At 38.3% G+C, this 24,596-nt stretch overlaps 1 protein-coding gene across 8 annotated transcripts in view; it reads left to right on the forward strand.

Moving 5' to 3' along the window:
• Nucleotides 1-23,357, forward strand: part of TBC1D4 (TBC1 domain family member 4) — a 110,657-nt gene extending 87,300 nt beyond the window's left edge. For all 8 annotated transcript variants that reach the window (XM_080576897.1, XM_080576898.1, XM_080576900.1 and 5 more), the window contains 9 exons: nt 4,978-5,138; nt 5,980-6,189; nt 9,485-9,643; nt 10,202-10,360; nt 10,713-10,957; nt 13,341-13,500; nt 15,538-15,707; nt 18,473-18,649; nt 21,093-23,357. In XM_080576897.1, the coding sequence (XP_080433023.1) occupies nt 4,978-5,138; nt 5,980-6,189; nt 9,485-9,643; nt 10,202-10,360; nt 10,713-10,957; nt 13,341-13,500; nt 15,538-15,707; nt 18,473-18,649; nt 21,093-21,311 (1,660 nt within the window). In that variant the 3' untranslated portion in view covers nt 21,312-23,357. The remainder of the gene's footprint in view (nt 1-4,977; nt 5,139-5,979; nt 6,190-9,484; nt 9,644-10,201; nt 10,361-10,712; nt 10,958-13,340; nt 13,501-15,537; nt 15,708-18,472; nt 18,650-21,092) is intronic.
• The last annotated feature ends 1,239 nt before the right edge of the window (nt 23,358-24,596 follow it).

Here is a 24,596-nt window from a genome sequence, read left to right on the forward strand (position 1 = left end):
CTGACATTTACAGAGCTCGCCCTGCCTATATATCTACCTTTCTTTCTGAGTACTAATACAGTCACTTGTGCCAGTCAGTGGGAAATTCTTCATTTAGAAAGGATGAATCACAATCTAAATGTCTCTTGACCTTCATTAAAGAACAAGCCCCAGTTGGCTAAGATTTAAAAGGTTATTGTTTAAATGTCTCTCTAATGGGAGACACCTAAAGACAGGAGGAAAAAAAAAAAACAAAAACGTTGTTCTTCAGAGAATTTCACTGTGGGAAAAGATGTATCTTTTTTGTAGTGTTTGTGAGCATGGTGAGATTTTTGTTCTTAATTCTAATAATCACTGCTATAATGCTTTATGTACAGAAGAGATGCTTTCTGCTGTAAGGAATGAACACTATAGTAAAGTTGGGTGCTAACACAATATTAATAGGTGCATTCAGAATGTCTTTACTGCAGTGTCAATTCATTTATCTAGAGAGAAGTCTAGAATGGAAATGGTGCACACATTTTTTTAAATTTTGACAAATGTGCAGTATTTAAGATTGAACATAGGCAAGCTCAGGGATCTTTTTAAAAAAATCTTGTCAACATGAAGGTAAACAAATATGAATTTGTGAGCATAATCTGCTTTTAAACTTATATTTCTGTAATTTCTGGCTTTTGTCCTCCTTCTGGCTTTTGTTACTCTTGAAAGACAGGCCATTGGAAGAATCTTTTTTTGTTGTTTGCTTGTTTGTTTTTAATAGAAAAATAAAAGCACCCTTTTTTAAGAATGGGACAACCTTCCAGCATAGGTTTGACTTGCACTCACTTTCTCTGTTCTTTGCATTGTTATACAATGGTAATTTAAGTTGACTTATTGACACTTAAATTTGAGCAGATTGCCTTTTCAAAACAGCTTCTTTCCTCCTTTGCAGAAAGCAAAATACTTCAGAATAAGCAAAATAGCAAAAAGTAATTATTCAGAGTTAAGATAAATGACGGGAGCGAGAACCAATAGAGAGGTGTAAACTGATTGGAATTAGTTTTTCTTCTTCTCTGAAGGGAGGAATACTCTGTGTTTTCAGCTTACATATAGGCTTTTGTCATCTGAAGTCTAGGAACTGAAATATTACTTGTCTTTTTGTACTTGATCTGGGGGATTTTGTACCATGTTAGCCTCCAAATTGCAGATTTGGTTGAGTTGAATCAGTTGTTACCTAGGGCAATCAAAATCAGAATTCAAAATGAAAGCAAATAGGGAAAACTTTGGCAAGAGCAGCAACAGTATTTTATTCTTGAGATAGTTGGCTTACATGGATTCAAACGCAAAATAATTCAGGTAAGTTTTGCGTAATGAGTTCATGTGTATTGGGGTATCTTTTTATTTTTTTGATTTACCAGTCCATGGGAGCACTTCAAAGAACAGTTTTGGGAAGAGATTTGGGTAATTGAAACCAAGCAGTAAGCATGTTTGCAATAAGAATATTTTTTTTTTGTTTTTCATATATTTTTTTTCAACCTAGCTGTCTCATCTTTATACAGTGCATTATCTGATAGAATAGTGAATGGGAGGATGCATTGGTGAAATTGCATTTTTATCTCGGATAACTGCAACTCATAGATGATCTATACTCTCAGTCCTGAGTATTTGGGTTATCACCTGTGGCTGCTTAAGGACGAAAGTAAAAACTAAAATGTTTGAGACATTATGTTGAATTTATAGCTTTTCAATTTTTATAAGATACAAGCCAACTTATGGATTTTGGTTTCTGTGTTTGGTCAGTAGATAGGCTAAGTAATCTTATGGAGGGAGAACTGCTGTTCTTCAGACCAAACTGTGATGCATTTGTCTTAAATATAGAGTACTACTGTGTTGTCATTTTCCAAAAGTCCATGTCAGAGGTACGTCAAGGGATTTAAACATAAACAGTATGTAAAGTAAAGTAAAGTTACTTATGTAAGTAAATATTTTTTTTTTCTGGGAATTTTCTTGAATTATTTGGCTTGGCCTTTCATTTGTCTGTTTTATCAAGCTGAAATATCTTATGTAGAAGCTGTACCATAATCTACTTGTCATTTACTTCAAAAAAAAAAAAATCCACTCTTGCAAATCATGTCCTAGTTTGCAGTTCAGTTCTTAAACATCTCTTCTGTAGTTCATTAAAATTTTATATACTGTCATCTCTTCATTTGTGGTAATTCAACTCTGATGCGTTTAAACTTGCTCAGTTGTGGGTAGCTTGCAGCAGGACAGTAACTACTTGTAGAATGTAGTTGAGTTTTTTTTTTCTTTCCCTTCTTGTTGGTGCCTATATCAGTGCATAACCAAAGAAATATCCATCCTCTGCCTTGCCCTGGTGTCTAAGCTCTATGATCCGTAGTTTACACAGAAGTTATACAATTTCTTGAGTCTGAGGTTGAGGAAAATGTCATTAAAAACTGGAATTAATGGTTGGATTATTTCTGCTAGACAACCCTGTGAAATGTGTCCCATGTAGATGTTTAACCCTGTATGTTGTCAGAACAGGGACTTTATGGCCTTTTCTTAAGAGTTTTCCATGTGAGTATTTGAGGTTGAGTATCACTGCCCTGACAGGCAGGTTGTGAAAGTGTCTCTCCTTCCCCGCACTGGGAGGCAGCGAAAACTCTGCTCTGCTTTCTGGTAGCAATGACTGAACTCCATTTAAGATTTTGTTGTTGATGTCATTGTTTTGGAGCTGCCCTTGCTTTTAGTCTCTCTGCTCGCATTAATAAACCTCTACATTTTGCAGGGAGCTGGTAATGATTGCTCAGATAGATATACCCTCCCACCCCCATTTAGAAGTACTCACAGAGCTGTTGCTGGCCTGTCTGAGCAGAGCACTTACCTGCCTGTGTTTTAAAATCCACAGCTACCTTAAAACCTGAAGTAACCTAATTTCTTGCAAATTTGATCAAGAGTGAAGCCAGCCAATTACATTTAAGTATGGGAGATAGGAAAATCTAGGGATAAGTATTATGCAACTCCTGTTTTCAAGTTGGGAAATGTGTAACCAAGTTAACTCACAGGGTTTTTGCACCACCTTTCTGAACCACTTCATCACAGGATAGGTGATATTACCATTTTATTCTGACTTCATCCTGATTTTATTCTGTATTGTTTCATACCTCCAGATCTTATTTTAAGCTATGACTTTTCTTTTTCTTTCTTACTTTCAAAATATCACTAAGGAAACTTTGCTCTCTTTTTATCTTCTGTTTCCTAAATTTTGGTGTTTTCACTGGTGCTCCTTGCCCTTTGTTGAATATGGCAAGGGGTGTGCATGAGACGTTCAAAAAATTTCCTCTAATCACTCATCAGACAGCTCTTTGAAGGAGGAGGTGATTTAATGGTACTTGCTCAAAATGCCAGGGGAATTTTGGTAGGGATGGTGAAACAATAGAAATATAAGGCCTAAGAGTAGTATGATTTGCACACTTCGTGAGGTAGCACATAATGACTAATCCATTCCACTGTAAATTCTGGAACTTGAATGACTTAAACAGCTTAGTTCTGTAGCCTTAAATAGCTGACCTCTTATTCAGACTTTCCTGTAAATTTTACTACTGTAAGTTAAACGCTATTCCCAAGACTGTCTGTTTAGGGGGTACACTAGCCATGTGTAGATTTCTGTACATGGCAGCAGAAATCAAGTTTTCATTCCCTTGTTGCATAACTTCTGTTTTAAGCCCTGGAATGACTTAGTTTTTGTGTTCTAACAGATAATCTGTAGGACTTGAAATAGCGAGTAGTAGTTTCATTAGTTATTTATAAATAACATGAGTTGTTTTGGTTAATATATCCAAACAAATACATTTCCAGGAATTGTTGGACTGAAATACCTTTTGAAAACAGCAGCTCCAGATTCAAACTTGGTTTTGTAGTCACTACTTTGACAGCACAAACAGGGGTTCCTTTCTCCTGCCTTCACCCTCCCAGACTCTGTAAAAGTTAGCCCAGGAAGATTGCCACTAGGTTTTCTGTTGCTCTTTTGGTTGGTGCAACGTGGGGCTCAACTGAGACCACCCACCAATAGGATCAAGGGTAGGGAGCTGAAGCACTACAGAAACTGTATCAGGAATAGCAAATAATTTGGACTATCTGTTATGTTACCTCTATGGGCTGTCAGCCCTGGATGTTTTTAGGGGAAAGCAGGGACGCTTGCTTAAGTCTGGGCACGTGAGCTTGAGGACACGATTATTTCTCTGCTAAGATGTGGAAATGGGGTCTAGTACCTGTGTGTAATAGTGAGCTCAGTTTGCTCGCTGAGGCTTATGGACATCCAGGAGCTGTTGTAGATCACTAGCATAGGGACAGCAATGATCCACCAGGAAGGCCTGTCCTAGCTACGTAGGTTATCATTCAGCACGGAGTATTCAATGTGAAACGTGCTGCTTGGGATGGTTTAGCTGAAATTTCAAGAAGACATGGTCATGCCTCCATTGCAGGTCTCTCCTTTTGTGCAAGCCCAATGTGGAGAGACTGGCTGCAGCTGGAAAACTGTGGTCATGTGCGCCTGATGTACCACTAAAAGCACAGCAAACACCCAACTTACTGGGCTTCCTTTCATCTAACAGTTTTTAGGGACATTGTTCTGTAACATGGAAGTTCTTCACAGGCTGAAGGTTTGACTGCAGCTGCTGTTGATACAGAAGTTATACCAGCGATGAAGATGAAGTTGCAGACAAATCTCCCAATATTTGATGGTGTCTTCCCAAAAAGCTCGTGGTTGTGTGTAATATGTAAAGCCTGCAAGGAAGGTGTGCTACAAGAAAACAGTTGGATACTTCTGTATTCAAGGTGAAACTACCACACAGCACTCTACCTTGTAAAGCTTTCCAGCAAATGCTTCTGCAGGTTTTGTTGTACATTAGACAGTTTTAATAAAGACCTTTTGTTTGTTTGTTTCTTTTCTCTCTTTTTTTTTTTTTCCTCTAAAGATGACTTGCTTTGATCACCCAATCTGCTTCCTTTTTCCTTCAGTGATGGCGAGGGAAAGAAAAGAACATCAACCGTCTGCAGCAGTGAATCTCTAAATGCTGTGGGGTCCACGCTCACACCTCGCCGCATCTCCTGGCGGCAGAGAATATTCTTGCGGGTAGCTTCACCTATGAACAAATCTCCTTCGAAAATGCAGCGTCCAGGTTTGTGTGGTCTTTTAAATAAACAATCAGTTTTTACTGAATAGTTTGTACTGCAATATGTGAAGATGCAAAAGGAAAAAGGGGGTCAGTTTGATGCAATGCTTTTGGTAGAGCCTCAGTAGGAAGAAGTTGATCTCAGATGAATTTTGATCTTGGTTGCTTTGAACAGAGGATTCTGTCATCAGAAATGAAACAGATTGCAGCCTGCCCTGTCTGCCCTGGTAGCAAGGAACTAAGAACTGCCTCTTGCTGACAAAGATATCCTCTTTAACAGCTAGCAAATTTTTGCTCTAGCCTGCTGATATAATAGTAGTGTTGGCAGAAAATGGTAATTTTTCTGCTTTGTCCTTGTACTGCACATAGCACCTGTTGAGTGTGCTAATAATTCATATAGTTTTAGGTCATTTAATGTAGAAACCTGAAATCTGTGATGTAGTCCTGTTGGCAGAATTTACAGACTCTTTATATTTAGTGACCATACAGTACAGTAAACCTATACTGCAGCTTAGCAAATAGAGTAAATTGCTTCTATTACAGAGCCTGTGCTAAATCACAGCAGTAAACAAGTTCAGCAGTAAAGGAGACTTTATGGATAAATGTCTCTTTGTAACTTTAAAAGAAGCTAGTAGGGGAAAGTGTTGAAATACTGGGTAACCCTAACACTTTATTTGAAAAAAGAAAAAAAAAATCTCTACCGTTGAAATGCCTCTTTTTCTGTCTTTGGAATCAATGTCTTACTGGTGAATATGAAAGCCAGCTATTTTCATTCTGCCCTGACATAAATTTTCATGGTATGTCAAACAATCTGATTTTCCTGTAATAGCCTTCTGATTCTTTGCAGATGGTCACGACGGAAGTGAATTGTTACCATTATCCCCTCTTGCTCCACCCTTGGAGGAGGATCCTCTTATTTTAGCATTGCAAAATGAGGATGGTACAGATAAAATTGGAGAGAAGAAAAACTCGGAAGAGCTACAAAGTCTGTGGAGAAAAGCCATCCATCAACAAATTCTATTGCTTCGAATGGAGAAAGAAAACCAGAAGCTGGAAGGTTAGCTATTTAGAAAATGCCCTTAAAACTGCTGCAGATTCTGCTACCTCACACTGAAAATTGTACTGGAATTGGGTGCCTCAAATATTGTTGTGTTTCTGTATCTTCTGGGTTAACAGTACTATCACGAAATGAGTTTGCCCAGTCCTGTGTCAATTTAATGGGTTTTCTGTCCACCTGCCAACTCACTAAGTCTTCAGTTAAAGAAGAAAATGTTTTTTTTTTTTCCACGCTTTCTAGTGCATGTTAGACAAAAATTGCTACAGTCTGTGTTCTAGCTGACTTAAGTCCAAGAATTTTAATGTGAAGTGGCGTCAGGAGAATGGATGCTGTGAGAACTTTAAGTCTGGTAAACCTTGCCATCTATATCTCACTTCAGTCTTTTGCAGTTTTCTGACCAGGCTTTCTGTCTCCCATTAACCTTATCATGATGGTAATGTAAACATTTGAACCCAAATAGGATTTTTGAGCAACTGACTATTGAGGTATGTCAGAAAGTTCTTTTTTCACACAATGAGCACCATACACTGAAAATTTAGCCTGCTTACAGTAGGATCTGAAGTTGGCCATACTGATGTGTCAGTGGTCAGAGCTCCTGGCTAAAATATTTTATTATAAGTGGTCAGGACTTGCACACATAAACAGTAGGATGTACTGTCTATCCTAGAATATAAAAGTTCTTGAGTATCATAGACTGAATAGCTTTCAATGCAAGTTAAAATTTTAAAATGTCCTCTCTGCAATTGCTGCCCTCATCTTCTCCTGTATGATGCTTAACCTCATTATATGGTAGTTGGATTCTTCAAACAAAACATCATGGTCTTATAAAGGTCAGTTAATTCTTTTTTCTTCTCTAGTGTTCCTTACTGAGAAGACAAGGAACGGAAAGAAAAACAGCAGGGCAGAAATCTTTCCATGTCCCTACAAGCATACATACTTTAATATATTTCTTACACATGTAGCATATTATTCTGTATGCTTTCTCTATGCCTTTTCTCCCTGTTGGCACACACTTCTCTGGAAGCTCCTAGATTCATAGGGATCATGTAGAGAGGTGTCTGTTTTAACTTAAGCCAAAATCTTTGTTATTTTGTCAAATGGTCATTTTAATGTTGTGGGGTGGGAAAGCTGGATGTCTGCTGTAGTGACGGATCTCACGTTATTCCCTGTGGTAGTATGAGCTGCAGAGGGACAAACTCTTTTTCCATACCATCCCTATGTGGCAAGAGGTACTAAAAACAGCTAAGTCAGTCCAGTTCTGCCTGCCTGATTGCTCATAGTAAAAACAATTAACCTACAATTAAAGGTACATCTTGGGGATGAAAAATGTAGTAACAAAACACACGCATTTTTCTACTTGCTGCCAGGTTCCTAGCTGTGAATTTATTCACTGTATATGACTGGTTTAAGGTTGGAATTGCTGTGGAATGGTTTTCAGTGATTTTCTGTTACATTTTGGTTGGTTTTATTTGCAACATGTTAATAGAACCTTTTTTCCCTGTTCCTTTTGCTGTCGAGGAGACTTGAATACTATTAGCTCTTTGCTTTGCAGAAGGTAAGGTCTGTGAATTGCACAAACTTAGTTGTTTTTGTTGTTGTTTTCTTCTCTGAGCAGCTAAAAGCTTCTTTTCCTAGTCGAATACCTATAAATGGAAGGGCTACAAGAAGCAGCAGGCCACCTAGCAACATCTAGAGCATTAACAGGGTTTGTTGCAAGTAACCAAGGTTGGCATAGTGGGTAACATGGATAATTACATTCAACAGGCAAGCTTGCCAATTTGCGGCAGAGTTAACTGCAGAGCCAAACTACTGCGAATGATAACCAGTGCACTTAATTCTGGAATTCCTTGTTGCCCAGAGATATGTTACTTTTGTCTTGAAACTGACACAGACTTCCATACTGCTTGTAAGAATGAGCCTTCTTAAATGAAATAATAGAGCAATAGAGCAGAATTTAAAATAATTGGACTGCAAGTTCTTTTGGTGAGACTGCATTCCTGTTTTTACAGAAGAGTATTGCGCCTTGCAGAATAGTTGCCTCCTCAAGGTCCCCTATAGTCTTCAGTAGATAGGGTCTCACTTGTGTAACATATGGCTTTTGAAAATATTTTATCGCCTCCCACTTTTGAATGGGCTAGGCAATGAGTTTACAGATTCATCAATATTGGCTGTATCCAAAGGTGATTAGGTGAAGGAACTGACTGTGTTGCTTTGCAGGTTGTATAATGATGTGAGAGTTTGCTTTAACCTAGAAATGATGGTTGGGGGCAGTGGTTCATCTGTAGGGGAAACAGACTTCTGCAAGGAGTGAGTACTGCACACAAATCAAGGCAAATTTGGGGGGATAAATTAAATTGCAAGTTCCAGAGAGTATATTTTGAAATGCACAGTTCAGTCCAATTATAAATAAACATAACTTTGTAAATTAAGAGAGATTCAGAAATAGACTAGAGTTCTTGATACCAGTGGTGTGTAGAAATAGTGTGTTTTACTGCATGCATGTCATGTATAATAAAATAACTACAGTTAATTTCTTAGTAATGGAAATGGAAGCTACTCCTCCATGAAATTTCAGAGTAATCTCATGGTTTTATGTCAGAAATAGTCCTCTGGAGAAAATATCTTGCTGCAGGTAGTCATGCAGCAAATCTGTTAAGTGTACAGTAATACATGTTCTGCGCTGAGGCACAGATGTTCCTTTTTGAATATGGTTCACATTGGATATCTCATTTTATTTACTTCTAATTAGCCTGATGGTGCCAGGTAGCAGTGCCAGCAGCTCTTATGACTCTCTTAAGGGACATATAAAAATTGGGCCCAGTGTGACAGACTTCACTTTAGAAGATTTGCCTAGCTTCTCTCCCTAAATCTCTAATATAAACATTAATATGTTTGAGATTTTCTATACTAAATCCATTCTGATCTTAAGTATAAATGAGAGCAATCATCAAAGGTGTTTTTGCAGTTGAAAACAGGAGCAGATGTGGTGAAGTTCAATGTGTTGAGTGGGTTTTTGTTCTTGCCCCAAGCCTTAAAAAATGTTTTGATGTACTTCATGAATTACTAATGTTCATGGCCCAGTAATAGAAGTCAAATTGCTGCCTGCAGCATCTTAGGACAGAGGACTGGGCCCATCTCAGCTATTAACTAATGAATTGTAGATTTTTTTTTTTAAATCCCTAGTCAGATTGTCAGATAGGTTTATCTAACTCAAAGGCTTTTTGCATATTTGATGTTTTGTGTAGTTTTCTGAAGTTATAGTTTTTGTGTTCTCTTCCTTTGTTTTGTGCTGTAGCAAGCAGAGATGAGCTCCAATCAAGAAAAGTCAAACTGGACTACGATGAAGTTGGTACATGTCAGAAAGACGTCATAAATGTTTGGGATAAGAAGTTACTTAACTGCAGAGCCAAAATTCGATGTGACATGGAAGATATTCATGGCACTTTGAAAGAAGGTATTTACATAGGGTGACTTTTAACTATGAAGTCTCTTTTTTGTTGTTTTTGCCGTTGCCTTCTTACACCAGAGGAAATCCACCACCAGTACCCTCTTTCCAGTAGCAGAAAATCATGAAAAAATTGCCTTCTTTTTGCACATACTGTCACCTCCTACTGCCAAACTGAAAATACCTGCTGTTGTGTCTGTAACTTGCATTGTCAGCAGTGTAGAAACATGTATAGTCATACTTCTAAAAGTAGCATCTTATCCTATCCTGCATGTAATTGTGCATTTCTTCCTGCTGGAGGCTAACAGCTCAGAGGTGGCAAACCAAGTGACGTCTGTGTCTTGGTTGTGTAATATGATTGCTTGTTTTAATTACTACGAAATTGTAGTTAATGTTTAGTTAGTGGGACTGAGCTGAGTGAATACATAGCTTCAGAAGCTGTCCACTGTCTGTTGTAAGGGATGCTCCAGTCCGGTTAAGCCAAGACTTCACAAAGAAAATTCTTGCATGTTATAGCACTAAAAATATGCCCCTGCTTAGGCCTCTTGTATTGTGACTGAATGGCAGGTGTACCAAAAAGTCGCCGGGGAGAAATTTGGCAATTTTTGGCTGTGCAACATCGAGTCAGACACAGATTGCCAAACAAGCAGCAGCCTCCTGATGTCTCTTACAAAGAACTTCTGAAACAACTGACGGCACAGCAGCACGCCATCCTTGTGGATCTAGGTATGTCCATTTGTAGCTGGGAGATTTTTCTGAGGTGTTCCATGTGTGTGAGTGGAAACACACCAGTCTTAATGGAACCTCTTGCTGGAGATGGATGCTGCTGTATAAACACCATTTTCTGTATTGTGAGGATACATGCTACCTATGCCACTTTGTGTCATAGGAGAAGAGAATATGAAATAAGTTCAATGGATACAATCTGAAGTCGGTGGTAAAATATGGATTGATCTAAAATCAACCTGCATATGAAAGTAAAGGGACAAGGCCTATGGGAAGAGAGATGGGCTGTTTATCTGATGGATCTGGTTTTTTTAGAGGAACTGAATATCTACTATTTCTCTCTTTACATCAGGACGAACTTTCCCTACACATCCTTACTTTTCTACCCAGCTGGGAGCAGGACAGCTATCGCTCTTTAATCTCCTGAAAGCATACTCTTTGCTGGACAAGGAAGTGGGTTATTGTCAAGGTATAAGCTTTGTAGCTGGAGTACTGCTTCTACACATGAGTGAGGAGCAGGCCTTTGAAATGCTGAAGTTCCTCATGTATGACCTTGGCTTCCGTAAACAATACAGGCCAGACATGATGTCACTACAGGTAAGTCGGTCCCTCTGTTAGAGCAAACCAGGGTTTTGAATGAGTTGTGAGCAATCAGAGGTTGCTGAAGTTCTCCAGGGGGTTATGAAACTTCTTACGCTGTTTTGGAGATTGTAAGGTGCAAAAAATATAACTGCTAAACCCCTTTCCAACTCTGAATTTGCAAACAAAGAAGTTTAGAACTTGCAGACTCTTCCTGTCACACATCCCCATGATCTGTTTGCAAACTCTGCTTTCTCTGCTGTTTTGCTCTTCCTTTTCTCTTCCTCACTGTTCTCCTCTCTTCCTTATTCAAAAAAAAAAAAAAAAAAAACCAAAAAAACCCCACTATCTGCTTGCATCAGTACATACAGTTTAAAAATAAAATTTTGCTTTTCTTCTGTTCATGCTTAGATTTTTCTCGTTGTGACTTAAAGTCAAACCACTAGTGACACCCAGTGGCCAGTCAATGTACTCTGCAGGTCTCTCTTATATGGTCTCTCATCTTTTGCCCCTCTTTTCTCACATACTTGTCTTCTCCCACTGCCAACCCCAGCACAGAGGAAAAAGAGACAAATTATTAATCATTTAGTTTAGTTATGAAATGAGGCTTGTTCTTCAATACTGGTCTTTAATAGCTATCTACAAATACTTAAGGCTGGTTAAGAAGGAGACAGGAACTCTTTCAGCATAAGCTTTTTTTTTCTCTTTTTTTCCCCATGGGAGATGCCCTGTTAAAGCTTGTATGTTCTGTTGCAGTTGTAGACTTTAAATAACATATGATGCTTTACGAGTATTCAGATGTTTAGGATTTCACCTTCTGATTTAAATGACTCTGAAACTTTCCTCATCAGAAGCAATTAGGAAGAATTTTTTCCTATGTTTGGAAGGTTTACCACATGTAGCCCTGTTTGCCTTTAATTTACATGAGCTGTCTTACCCTAGAATTTGCTCCTGGTCTAGACAAAAGTAGAAGTTTTGTCTGCTGAAGACAAACTAGACTATTGAAGATGACTTAGAAGATCTCACTGAAGCCTGATTTTTTTTTTTTTTTTAACAGGATTAGAGCACTTGCAAATTCTTTTTGCATTTGCCATACTAAAACACAAGCAATCTTCATGCAGAATTAGATTCTGTTCTGTAGAAGAAAAATGTTGGATATTTCTTTAGGATAATGTAAACTTCTTACTTGACTTGCCCTTTTAATTGTTGTCAGGAAAAAGTAGTTTTCTAGATTCTTATAACCCCATCCAATAGTTGGTTTATTGCCTCTGATATTTTTCTAATTTCCCATATAAATGTGTTTTGTATCAACACTACTCAAACTCTGCTTAATTAGCATCTTTGATAATTAAAGCAAGGACTCAAATGCATGCACGGATTTAACTATCTGGCTTGAATGAGAAGTGATCTGACTGTGGACAATACTGACTGACAGGTAGTTTCAAGTGCAGTCAGTTTGTGGTAGGGAAAAATCATGACCACTAAAAGTAGGATAGAACTAGATCCAGTAAGTAATTTTCTTATTGAGCAATAGATTCATATTAAAGATAAGGCACTGTTGACAGCAAAATTGTACCTGACAGGTAATCGATATATTTCTGCTTCTCACTTTCTGCTTTTTATGAGCAACTTACCATGGAATGTAAAATCAATATAAAATCAAAATTGCAAGGAAATAATTTGCCACAGAATGGTGTTTTTAACAATGAATAGCAACTTTTAACCAATGTGCTTTGCAGCCTTTGAGAGATTGTATAGCAGCACTTCTAGTATCAGTCTTAAATTTCTCTGGACTGCTGGCGTGCAGGAGGTGTGCTGGGAAATATGTACATGGTACATCTCTATTGACCCATCATATCTAATGTAGTGTGTACAGAGCTGTAAAAAGTGATGACTGTGTCATAAGAGTCTTAAATGCAGCAAAAATATGGCCAAGATTCAAAGGATGAAGGCTGAAATACCTAAGTTTAGCCAGAAATAGTTCAACTCTGTAGCTAAGAGTTTTGACGTGTCAATGACTTTACATTACTTGGAAAATGTGCCTTAACTTTCCTTGCTACAAGACTGGAAGTTCTGGTTTGTTGATCAAGTTAGATCAACATGTTCTCTTCTTGCCAGAAACTCGTGAATCTGAACTGAAATGAGACTTCATTAATTAATAATCAGGTTCAAACTGTTCGTTGTTATTGACTACTGTCTTGGTTTTAATTCATTAGGGCTAGGTTGTTTATATGGCGGCAGATATCACCTGAGGCTCTAGGCAGCAATTAAGCTTCATTTTACAGTGCCATCTGTACTGAAGTTAATTTCTCTTGAGTGAAACGTGAATGGTTTGGAAAACTGAGTAAAGCTGAAATATTCTTTCTCCATTTTCCTTCCCCCTTCCCCCTGTGCACTATAGATTCAGATGTATCAGCTGTCAAGGCTTCTTCATGATTATCACAGAGACCTCTATAATCATCTTGAAGAAAATGAAATCAGCCCCAGTCTTTATGCCGCACCATGGTTTCTTACACTGTTTGCATCCCAGTTTCCGTTAGGATTTGTAGCCAGAGTATTTGGTAAGAAAGATTAATCTATTGCAATAATAAATAGAACAACATTGTCCATAATGTTTTCAAACTAAAAGGGAACAGTTTTCTGCATACTAATGATGTTTGGGATTACTGTTGTGGGTGGCAAGTAGCAATGCTGTTCATGCTGGGATGTCAGCTCCTTTTCAAAGAGCAATACCAAATGTATTTTTTGAAACATCAGACTTGGACAATTAATCATGTCTGCTGTTATTTACCAAGATTTGACTTGTGAAGTGAGAACGGCAGAAAATTTGTTGCAAATGTATTTTATGCATCAAGTGTTCAGTCTGATCTACAGAAAAGTTTATCTTGCTGAACTTGCAAACTGAAATTTAGCGCAGTGTGTGTGCGAGAGAATGTGGTTTTAAAGAAAATATTTCTGAAAAACTGTTTTAAAGTGCTTTCTAGTAAAAATTGAAGTAAACTTAGACTTAAAGGTTGTTATAAGTATTCATGTATGTTGAAGTGTGTCAGTATGCATTCTGTTCCATGATACTCTTCAGATGTCTAGTACAGAAGCTTAATTACTGACTGTGCCTTGTACTGTTCACAGTATCAGCAAAACAAGTACTCGGTTTTGTATTCTTTTATTGTCAATAAAAACTGCCAGCTTAATCAAATCACTAGTAATGTAACATTTTATTTTATTTATTATTTTTATTACGAAAGACTTGCTATATTCAAATATATGCTTGTTCTGTGGTGCATATTATATGCTTCCTCTTAAGACTTTTTTTTTCCATTTGATATTTTGTTTTCATAAAAGACCTTTTGTACTTTCTTAGAAATATACATTTTTGTCTCCTGTTTTATTACTGAAATGCGTTTTTTCCACTTTTTTAGTTGTTTGTGAGGGTTTTCATATTTGTTTGCTTGCTTTTGACCTAGTAATTTCTCCATTCCAGAGGTGTTTTTACAGCATTTTTTGACTACGTTTTGAGTGAACAAATGATTGCTGTATCTGTTTTTCAGTGGTATTCATGTGATTGAAAATGTCTTTGCTAGTAGGATTATTAGATTTCTGGACACTCAAGACTTTGGTTTTGTGTGTTTGTGTTTTTGGAACAGTTGTCAAACACCAATAGCAGGTGGTTAATGTCTACCAATCACAAATTATATGCTTATAGACTGTACTTATGCTGCTTGAACATGCATCATAGAGAAGGGAAAGATTTGGGAACCGTGTGTGAGAAAGATGATTGCCTCACTGGTGTCCTGGTGCTACCCTGTGATACCAGATTAGGACCAGGGATGACCTTGCTGTATCAGTATCAGAAGCTGAGGATGTCGAGAAGCATAGCCCTGCTTTTGGTGGTGTGACAGAGCCTAACAGCACAGGAGGCTTATTTGAACTGCTCATGTGCTGGGTTTGTCTGTTATTACAAGTCCACTGCTGCTGCCAAGACTGTGTTTTTAGTTACAGTGATCAAGTTTCTAGTTTCTGTCCAGCAGTCTGTCTCTACTGACTTCTCTAGGGCCTGGACTTTCCTCTCACATCCGTGTAATTATAATATAATTACCTCAAAGTAAAGATTTGAGGCTTAAATTATAGCCATTGTGATCACTGTGATGGATTTTGAAAAAAGTGTGGTTGATACTGGAAGCTTAATGATCATTTTTAAGGACTAGCTTCTGCATGTAGAAAACAGTAAAACATCAGTACATAGTGATGTGATCCACTTCCAAATTGTTTTTCAGTCATAGGTGCATTTAAAAACAGTTAGTAGTTAGTTAACAGTCTATAGCCTACAGTAGACAGTAATGAAATGTTTATTGCAAACAACCACTACAGACGTAAAAAGCATGCAGTACTTTCTTTAATGCACTCTTACATCTGTAAGATGACAGGAGATGCTTTTATGTTTCAGCCTCATGCTGAAATAAGACAGATTGCACTTCTCCTGAACTGAATAAATTTGCAGTATGTTTGCTTAAAAAGAAAAAAAAAATCTCAGCAAATATATATTTATGCAATTGCCTTAGCTCTCATTTTCAAGGTATTTTAATTATTTTCTTTTTTAGACATTATTTTTCTTCAAGGAACAGAAGTCATATTTAAAGTAGCACTGAGCCTACTTAGCAGTCAAGAGACATCTATAATGGGATGTGAGAGTTTTGAGAATATTGTTGATTTTCTTAAGACCACTATTCCAGACATGACTCAACCTCAAATGGAAAAAATTATTACCCAGGTACAGTTGTTTTTCTCTTTTTTTTTTTTCCATTTAGTTTACTTTTAAAAGACCATGCCTAAGGTGTATGTAAAAGTCTTCTCAGTATGTTCCTTTTGGTATGAAATGCAAAGAAATCATCTTCCCGTAACTGGTGTAGGAAAAGAACATCAGGAAACACAACTATGCAGGTGATGGAGAACTGGCACAGGTTGCCCAGAGAGGCTGTGGAGTCGCACTGCTTGGAGGTCTTCAAAAACTGCCTGGGTCTGGTCCTGGACAACCTGCTCTGGGTGGCCGTGCTTGAGCGCAGGGGCTTAGACCAGATGACCCCCAAAGGTCCCTTCCAACCTAAAGCATTCTGTGACTGTGTGATGATCTATTTTCAATGGCATTTGAACTACAGTTTTAGCAAGACTTTGTTTGCTACCTCAGCATAAATATAAAGAATATCTAGAGGTTTTTTTTGTTTGTTTTTGTGCCCCAGCTATTAGGAAAACATGTCTTTGCTTATACATTTCACATCATCATCAGAGTGGTAAAAGCAGCCTATCTTCCAAACCTAAACCCTGCTGTCACTCCCTGCTAGGGGGTGAGCAGTCCAATAATTTATGACGGGAAGCAGAATTTGCCACGGTAGGAAGAGGCAGCATTACACTAATGTTTCCTCTTGATCCTTTGATCTCCTGGCTGCACAGGACTAGTTCCCACTGTAGAGACTCATCTAACACCTTCAACTTAAAATATCATGAATTAGGAGGTTTGTGAAGCCCTGCTTTTGTGGTCTGTATTAAAAACAAGGTCAAGCAAACTTTTACTGTTTTGTTGCACAGGCAGCTTCTGTCCTCCTGGGGATTGCTTTCAGAGTGCCTTGGTACAACTTCCCTTTCTCACCCTAACTCTATTCTTGTAGGTGTCACACCTGTCAGGTGCTTGGTGATAGAAGTAAAAGCTCCTCAGGAGTGACCCCTGCCTTTCTCGGGTAAGAGAAAGGAGGACTGGAGTATTTCATCCATGTCATTGAAACTTCATGGCAAAGGGTGAGAATGGAAGATAAACAAAGAATTGTTGATGTAAGGAAAGCACCTGTTGAAGTTCCTTGTGAAGTACAGTCAATGATTGGGATTTTCATCTTTTCACCTCCTCTTCCTCTGCAATGAAGCTGCAAATTAAACATGAATCTCAGTCTAGTAGCTTAACTGTGAACCTATGAGCAGCTTTCCCTGTTCAGGTGGCAAATCAGAGATAAGAGTTCTAGAAAACCATCTGCATATGCAGGAGCTCAGTTAATACTTAAACATACCTATGGCTTTAACGCTTGAATGTTTCAGGTGCTGTCAGTTAATTCACTTGTAGACATCATGTAAATCTTCAGTTCCTCGTTGCATTGACTGTGATCACAATGCTAAGCCTGTGTCAGGCATTTTAGTGTCTATCTTCACAATTCAGTAATTCTGGCAGTGATGGAGATGGTAGTTCAATATTTTTGATACTGTTGGAAATTAAATATCTGTCCCACATTCTGTGTGGGTTGCAGAGTATCCATGCTGCGATGAGGATGGTACAAGCGGCTTTGTGCAGAGCCATATCTGATTGAGTAAGGAACAGTTTATGTTGCCTGAGCAGAGGTGGGTGTTTTTATACATGGGTTAGCATAGCTCTTAGATGAAGGTCACCTGCTTGCCTGTTGTATGGTGCCATGCTGATCAACCTTCTGGATCTGCATTCACATGCCCACTGCTTACATCATATTGCTCCTAGCTAGGTGGGCTGCAGGTGGAATTTGGCTGTCTCAGCGTTGTCATTCCCAGTACCTTTGTGATGGCAAATAATGAAAGAAAAATGCAGGTATGCAGGACTGTAATATTCAGATAAAGAGTCAACTGGGTTGGTACTTCAGAGGAAAATGGCAATTGCCAACTTGAACACCGTATGTACTTTAAAGTTCTGTCTCATCTGAATAACCTGAAGAATGATAAACATAAAGCAGAACCTGTTTTGTTGGGGGATTCTGTGTGTGTCTTTTGATGGTGAAATGTTTGTGACTTCTAAAATAAGGAGTAGAATTGATGTTGCTGTAAACATCCTTCCCAGTTTAAACTGTTTGGTAACTTTCAGAAGCTGAGAGGCTGTGACTAGATATATAAATGATGAAGGGTCATATGGCCCCATCAGTGTGAGATGATAAGTCCCATAGTCTTCATTCACAATGCTTAGGTGTTTATTGCCAGAATATCCCAACAGGAAAGTAGTATGTCTAGAGACAGCACAGAGAAACTGTAACTATGAAGAGTATTTTATAAAAGTCTACATGGGCACTTGGAGTAAAGAGACCCAATTTTGAGAGAGGCGATCTGTTGATTCCTGGATTATTTTAGCTCATTTTGAGATCCTGCTCCCGTCAAGAAAAGATGATAATTCAAAAATTAAAAATTAAAAACAACTTCTTCAACTTCTTAATATCTCCATGCAAGAGATGATAAGACTTGGCTCTGTTATAAAGTTCTTGGATTAAATACAACTTTGCTGATATATCTGATAGCAAGAGGTAGTATTTGGCAGCCATTCAAGTGGTGATCTAATTTATTCTAAAGTCTATGATGCATTGTGGCTACAATGAGAACTCTATATGACAGAATGCTCTTGCTTTAAAATATTTTTATTTTTTTTTAATGAAAGGAACAGGAAAAAATGTTAATCATACAGATTTGCCTCTTAGCAAACTTTCAAATGGAACAAGTGCTTTCTCTCTCTGTAGTCAAAAATTCTTTTTTCTCTCATGACAGGTGTTTGAGATGGATATTTCAAAACAGCTCCATGCCTATGAAGTAGAGTACCATGTTCTGCAGGATGAACTTCAGGAAAATGTGAATCCCTGTGATGAAGGTGAACCTCTGGAGAAGCTGGAGAGGGCAAACAGCCATCTGAAAAGGCAAAACATGGATTTGTTGGAGAAGCTACAGGTAAGTGACTTATGACCTCTCCACAAGTTTGTGATCTTTACTGTGATTCAGCCAATAGGGAATTGTTTTTTCTAAACAACACAGAAGTAGTAAGTACAGAAATCTCTTAATTGTAAAACCTTATGCAGCTAAGCATTTCTCTCTAATATAGTTATTTGCTTCTGTTAGACGTATTTTTAACTCCTTTGGGATTCCTTCTACTCTTCCTTCTTGTTTTAGATTTCTTTTTTCTTGAAACATTTCTACACTTACTTCCCTTGAAAACTGTTGGCTAATTTTTACGTATCTTGTTCTAAAAATCAGTTGTCTATCCCTTCATCACCTTGCTTCCGTGCTGAAAAATTTCAAGAAATAATCCATAGTTCAGTAGCCTTGCTTTCTCCAGACCCTTGTAGGCGGTATTGTTCTGTTTCTATCTACTGAAGCAGATAGTCATACTTTTGTTTTGAAAGGTGGTCTCTCCAAGCAGACTTTAATATAGCTGAGTGCTCCTGAGACCTTGCTTGATTCAGTCGTGCTTTAAAAAGCCTTCTCTTTCTCTTTCATTCTTTACCCTTTCTCCAATTGCCTGGCCAAGATTTGTTTCAGGTTTCTCTAAATGTATTGTCTTGCATTTTCCTGAAAGATAAGTTATTCTTCTTGCATCACCAGGCCATTCTTGATATAATTGTTATTTGAACAAGCATTGTGAAGTTCTTAGAGAGTACCTTCAGCTTCAGAAACCTGAAAATAGAAGCAGAAGAAGAAGAAAAAAAAAAAAAGTAAAGATCAAGTTGGCAATCACCAACAATATGAAATTTAACAAGAGCAAGTGCTGGATTCTGCACCTGGGAAGGGGCAGCCCTAACCCTGGCTGTACATAGAGACTGGGGGATGAGAGGCTGGAGAGCAAGCAGCCCAGAGGAAAGGGATCGGGGCAGGGGGGGGAGCGGGGCGGTGGTTAACAGCAAGTTGAATGTGAGCCAGCAGTGTGCCCTGGCAGCCAAAAGGGCCGATTGTGTCCTGGGGTGCATCAAGCACAGCACTGCTAGCTGGTTGAGGGAAGTGAGTGTCCAGCTTTGCTCTGTGCTGGTGCAGCCTCACCTCTAGTACTGTGTGCAGTTTGGGGCACCACAATATGAGAAGGACGTAAACCTATCAGAGTGTCCAAAGTAGGGCTACGAAGATGGCGAAGGGCCTTAGAGGGCAAGTTATGTGGGAGCAGCTGAGGTCCCTCGGTTTGTCCAGCCCAGAGCAGAGCAGGCTGAGGGGAGGCCTCATGGCGGCCTGCAGCTCCCTCACGAGGGGAGCGGAGGGGCAGGCGCTGAGCTCTGCTCTCTGGGGACAGCGACAGGACCCGAGGGAACGGCATGGAGCTGGGACAGGGGAGGGTCAGGCTGGGTGTTAGGGAAAGGTTCTGCACCCAGAGGGTTCAAGAAGTGTTTGGACAATGCTTTCAGACTTATGGTCTGATTTTTAGGTGGTCCTGTGTGAAGGCAGGAGTTGGACCCAATGATTCTTGTGGATCCCTTCCAACTCAGGATTTTCTGTGATTCTAAGTCACTGTTATTTTTCTGTTTATGGGCTGAGGGTGCTGTGCTCTGTTCTTTTGAGTATTATTGAAAACAGGGATCACTTTTTAATTACCATTGGTAATTTAATTATTACTATTTTTCATTGCTATCTGAGCCTTTATCTCTGTTCTGAAAATGGACATAGACACACCAAGGGCATTGAATAATTATGAGTGAATAATGTTAAAAGTCTCCATTCCTCTTTTTCTCTTCATTCTTCTGTTATTCGAGACTACCATGTTATCTTCATCAGTTCCTTAAACTCTTTGTCTTTTTGTTTGCATGGCTTCTTCATTGCTGTTCTTTGCTTTGGCCTTTGTCTAGGAATGATCAGCATTCCCCCACTTCTTGCAGAGATGCATTCAACACTCATGAGGTCCAGGGTTTCTGATATCTAGTCAGCATTCTTTTCACAGAGGAAGCTGTATGTCTTTTGTTGGAGGGTAGGGGACATTGTCTGCTAAGCAACCGAACTTTTAGGTTCTCTTTCCCTTTCACCTCTCCATCCTGATAATTTTATTCCATGGGGTTGCCATTGCTCACTCACTGTCAGACAATTTTTTTCCAGTGTTACTCCAGCTGCTGATTTCCTTATATCCCCTGCAATTTCAGTTCGTTGTTGCTCCCAAATGTTTCTTGCTTGCTGCAGCATATCTTCTTCCCTCTGCAAAGCTTTCAGAAATCCTTCATATTAATCTAGCACCTCTAAGGAGATCCTGCGTATGATGCACAGTAGGTGTTCCTCGTATCATCTGCCTACACAGATGTTTTTTAGAGACATTTATGTAGCTATGCTTGTGTTGTTACCAAATAACATGCTGTAAGACAAAAAAAAAAAAAGTTGTTCAGAGTGTCTTGATTTATTAAAAAGATAATGTTATTGTTTATAGGTTGCTCATGCTAAAATTCAGAGTCTGGAATCCAGCCTGGAGACTATTTTGACTCGAGAGAGCAAAATGAAGACTGTAATTCAGTCCCTGGAACAGGAGAAGATAACATATCAAAAGACTCTTGAGCAGATAATGAAATATTTGCCAACAGAAGCATTGTCTGACTGTGAGCTACTCCTGAAGGAAGTAAACTACAATCCAAATAATAAAACAAAATGAGGAATAAGCCATAAACCAGGGTTTTCTAGGCAGCATTTTGTCAAATATTAAGGGAAAGAAAAATGAGTTTGCTGCTTTCAAAGGACTTAGCAATAGGCAATTATTATCCAAAACTAGTGCTGGGACACTCATAGCTACAGATGGGCCTTCAAATCCCAGTATGCAAATTCAGGCTATTATTTTTTTTAATGATTATGTAAATAAATCACAAGGGGGAAATAAAGGATTCTCACATGTAATTATGATGAACAGATGTATATTTAGAGTTGACCTAAAGGAAAAGATAAATTTTAGTAGTCAGAGCCAAGGTAATGGTAAACTACAATTTCACTCTGGATGTGCTTGTCTTGTAGTGAAATGAAGATAGCGTGTCTTTATATATAAATACATATATATATACATACATATATATATATATGTTGAATAATACTTGAAGAAGAAAAAAAGAATGTAATTGCCCTCCAAAGAGCAGCATGTTTCACATCTTCTGTGGAAAATCTGTGTGAACTCATGCGTGCCTCTCTTTTAATTCTACTGACGTGTGCGTAGACCAGTAATGCAGAATAAGTACCATGACCTGGTTCATACAGGAAGAACTCTAGTGCCATACACTGCCTGGGCCGTACCAGTCAGCAATGTAATTCCACATGCATGTTGGACCTGAAAAAAAGCATCACATCATCGCCAAGCCTCCATAACTCTGACTTAAGAAATAGGTATCTATACACACACGCAGAACTTTTAAAAGTAAGAGCTGAGAGTGATACCTTCTTCCTGGCTTGCTTGTTTCTGCCTGCACTGGCATTGGTCAGTGATGATGGGTGGAAGGAAGTAAAGCTGTGGAGTGGTATTTATTCTGATGTTAATTTTCCGCAGGATACTTGCTGTCATAAGATTTAGGCATATAAAAGGTTCTCATTTAACCAAAGAAATATTGCAAGAAGCCTTGTCTTATCATAATGGGAGCCAGAAAGCTAATATGAAATTTTGTTTGAAGAGAAAATTGAGGTAGGTTGCAGAAAGAACAGTGTAAGTGCACTGAGAGAGGACCAAGCAAGTTGCAAATATTATGTACACCTTTCAGTGGATATAAATTTCAAAGGGGATTCTGAAGTACAGGTGCAGTTTAATAATATTTAAGGTTATTCCTGTTTTAATCCTGCTTTGTGGTCTTTTTTCTTTTTTTTTTTTTAAAGAAAAAAAGTCATGAATTTGTGTGTTCTGAGCAGAAGGTGAGGTAAGCTCTGGTCATTTTGTAGGAGAAAATATCTTTATAACAGTATAAAAAGATGCATTTGGTTTTGAAAATGATTTGAAGTGGAATTTTGGAGAAGTCTTAGACAAATTTGTAATAGACACGTATTTTGGAGTGCATGTCTGAACTGTTAATCGAGTGTTACTGTGGCTCATGTTATCTCTTACCGTTTATACTGTATTTCAGGAAACACTTTTTCTTTTTTAAAGAAAAGCAATTAAGCAAAGTGCCAAATCCAGCTGTGTCTTTATGCATAAGATTGTCCAATTTAGAAAGCAAGTACTGAAAGAGTATTACGTTTTATTTTAACATAAATAAAAGTGAGGAACAACAATGCTGATTTGCTGCACACTGCTGTGGAACTTAGGGGCTTGGGGTCTCTTGGGTCCTTTTGTTGTTGTTTTTTTACTTCCATGGTGTTTTACTTGATTAAAAATATTGATTTACTTAATGGTCTTTCTTTTTACAGTTGGGGTGCAAGGTCTTAACACTGTGTATAAAATTATGTGGAATTTGTCTAGATATTTCAAGAGTATTGTATTGTACCAAGTGGGAAAACGCCAAGTGAAAAGGCAGTTCTTTGCTGTTTTGTTCAAAGTAAGTTTTAGCTGATGTGTATATACAAAACCAATCCCAGGAACTGCAGTAGTGTGTATTACAAAGAATCAAGGTTATTCAGATGCATCTTTTTTTAAGATGCACTGAATGTGCTTTATCTTCTGTTTCACTTATCTAATTTTTCATGTAATGCCTGGAGAAATTCCAATAAATGTCATTGCTGCATTTCCCATGGCCTCAGGCTACTTCTGTTTTTTCAGACTTCAGATACCAATCTCATTGGTTGTAGTACTGTTTACGTGAAAGATGAAAAGGATTTGCTTAGTTTCTAGTTGTGATAAAATGGGATTTATAGAAGGACATGGGGAATATAGAAATTCTTAGCAGGAAAATATTTTTCATTGTTCTTAATGAATTACAAGGTATTTTTCTTCTGTAGAAGTACGTTTAGTGTGTAAATATGTTGAGAATGGTATTTTGAACTCTACACTGTACATCTAGCTTGGAAGGAGGAGGGACCATATCAACAAGTAGGAATAAACTACAGAAGTGAAAATACTCTGAGGTAAGTGTCTCATGACATTAGGATATTTTTGGTAGCCTTTGTGTTCTGGACACAAGTGTGGCTTGTAACTGGCTATCTCTAGGGTGTCTAGCTTGAAACCTACAATCATGCAGATATGCTGCAGACCTTCTTAAGATAAATAGCTAACAAATAAAAAAATGATCGAGAAGACTGTGCATAGGATGTCTGTTTGTCTCCATCTGTTCATTTTTCACCCTCTATCTTACAGGCTATTTTATGGGGTTTAGTTGCAGCTGTGTTAAAGTGGAGAGGGAAGTCTAAGGTGCAATATGCCAGAGACAGCAACAAAAGTGTGTGCTTGGGAGAAAGGATGCTTCCTGGGTTTGGTCTTTTTTTTTTTTTTTTTTTCCTTGTATCTTGTTTTTCTGTTGGGGAAAAATGTTTTCACAATAAAGCTATTGTTCTGCTTCAGCTAAACACAATAGCACTCTTGATTTTGACAGTCAATGTGCTGAGAACTAACTTAGGAGGAAAAAGTATCCACTGTTTTCAGGAGCAGCTAATTTAAATTGGTTTCTGCTGGCAGAGGGCTTTCTTGAAAGGTCTGGGAAGAGATCCATCTTTGTAGCTAGCAAACTAGCTTGTAAATGAAGAACACTACACTGCCAGGAGTACAGTTGAAATAGGTCAGTCTGGTAAGAAGGGCTAACATAGGGAACTCTCTGGTATTCACTTCATTTATGGATGGAAATCTTGGCTGGAAAGCTATCCCCCACCTAACCCCAAGAGAGGAATATTTATGTAGAATGGAATAGAATAGAATAAAATAAAACAGCTTGGGTTGGAAGGAACCTTAAAGCTCATCTAGTTCCAACTCCCCCTGCCATGGGCAGGGATGCCACCCACTAGATCCCATTGCCCAGGGCCCCATCCAACCTGGCTCTTG

This window comes from Anser brachyrhynchus (genome assembly GCF_964034855.1).
Source record: "Anser brachyrhynchus genome assembly, chromosome: 1".
Lineage (NCBI taxonomy): Eukaryota > Metazoa > Chordata > Aves > Anseriformes > Anatidae > Anser > Anser brachyrhynchus.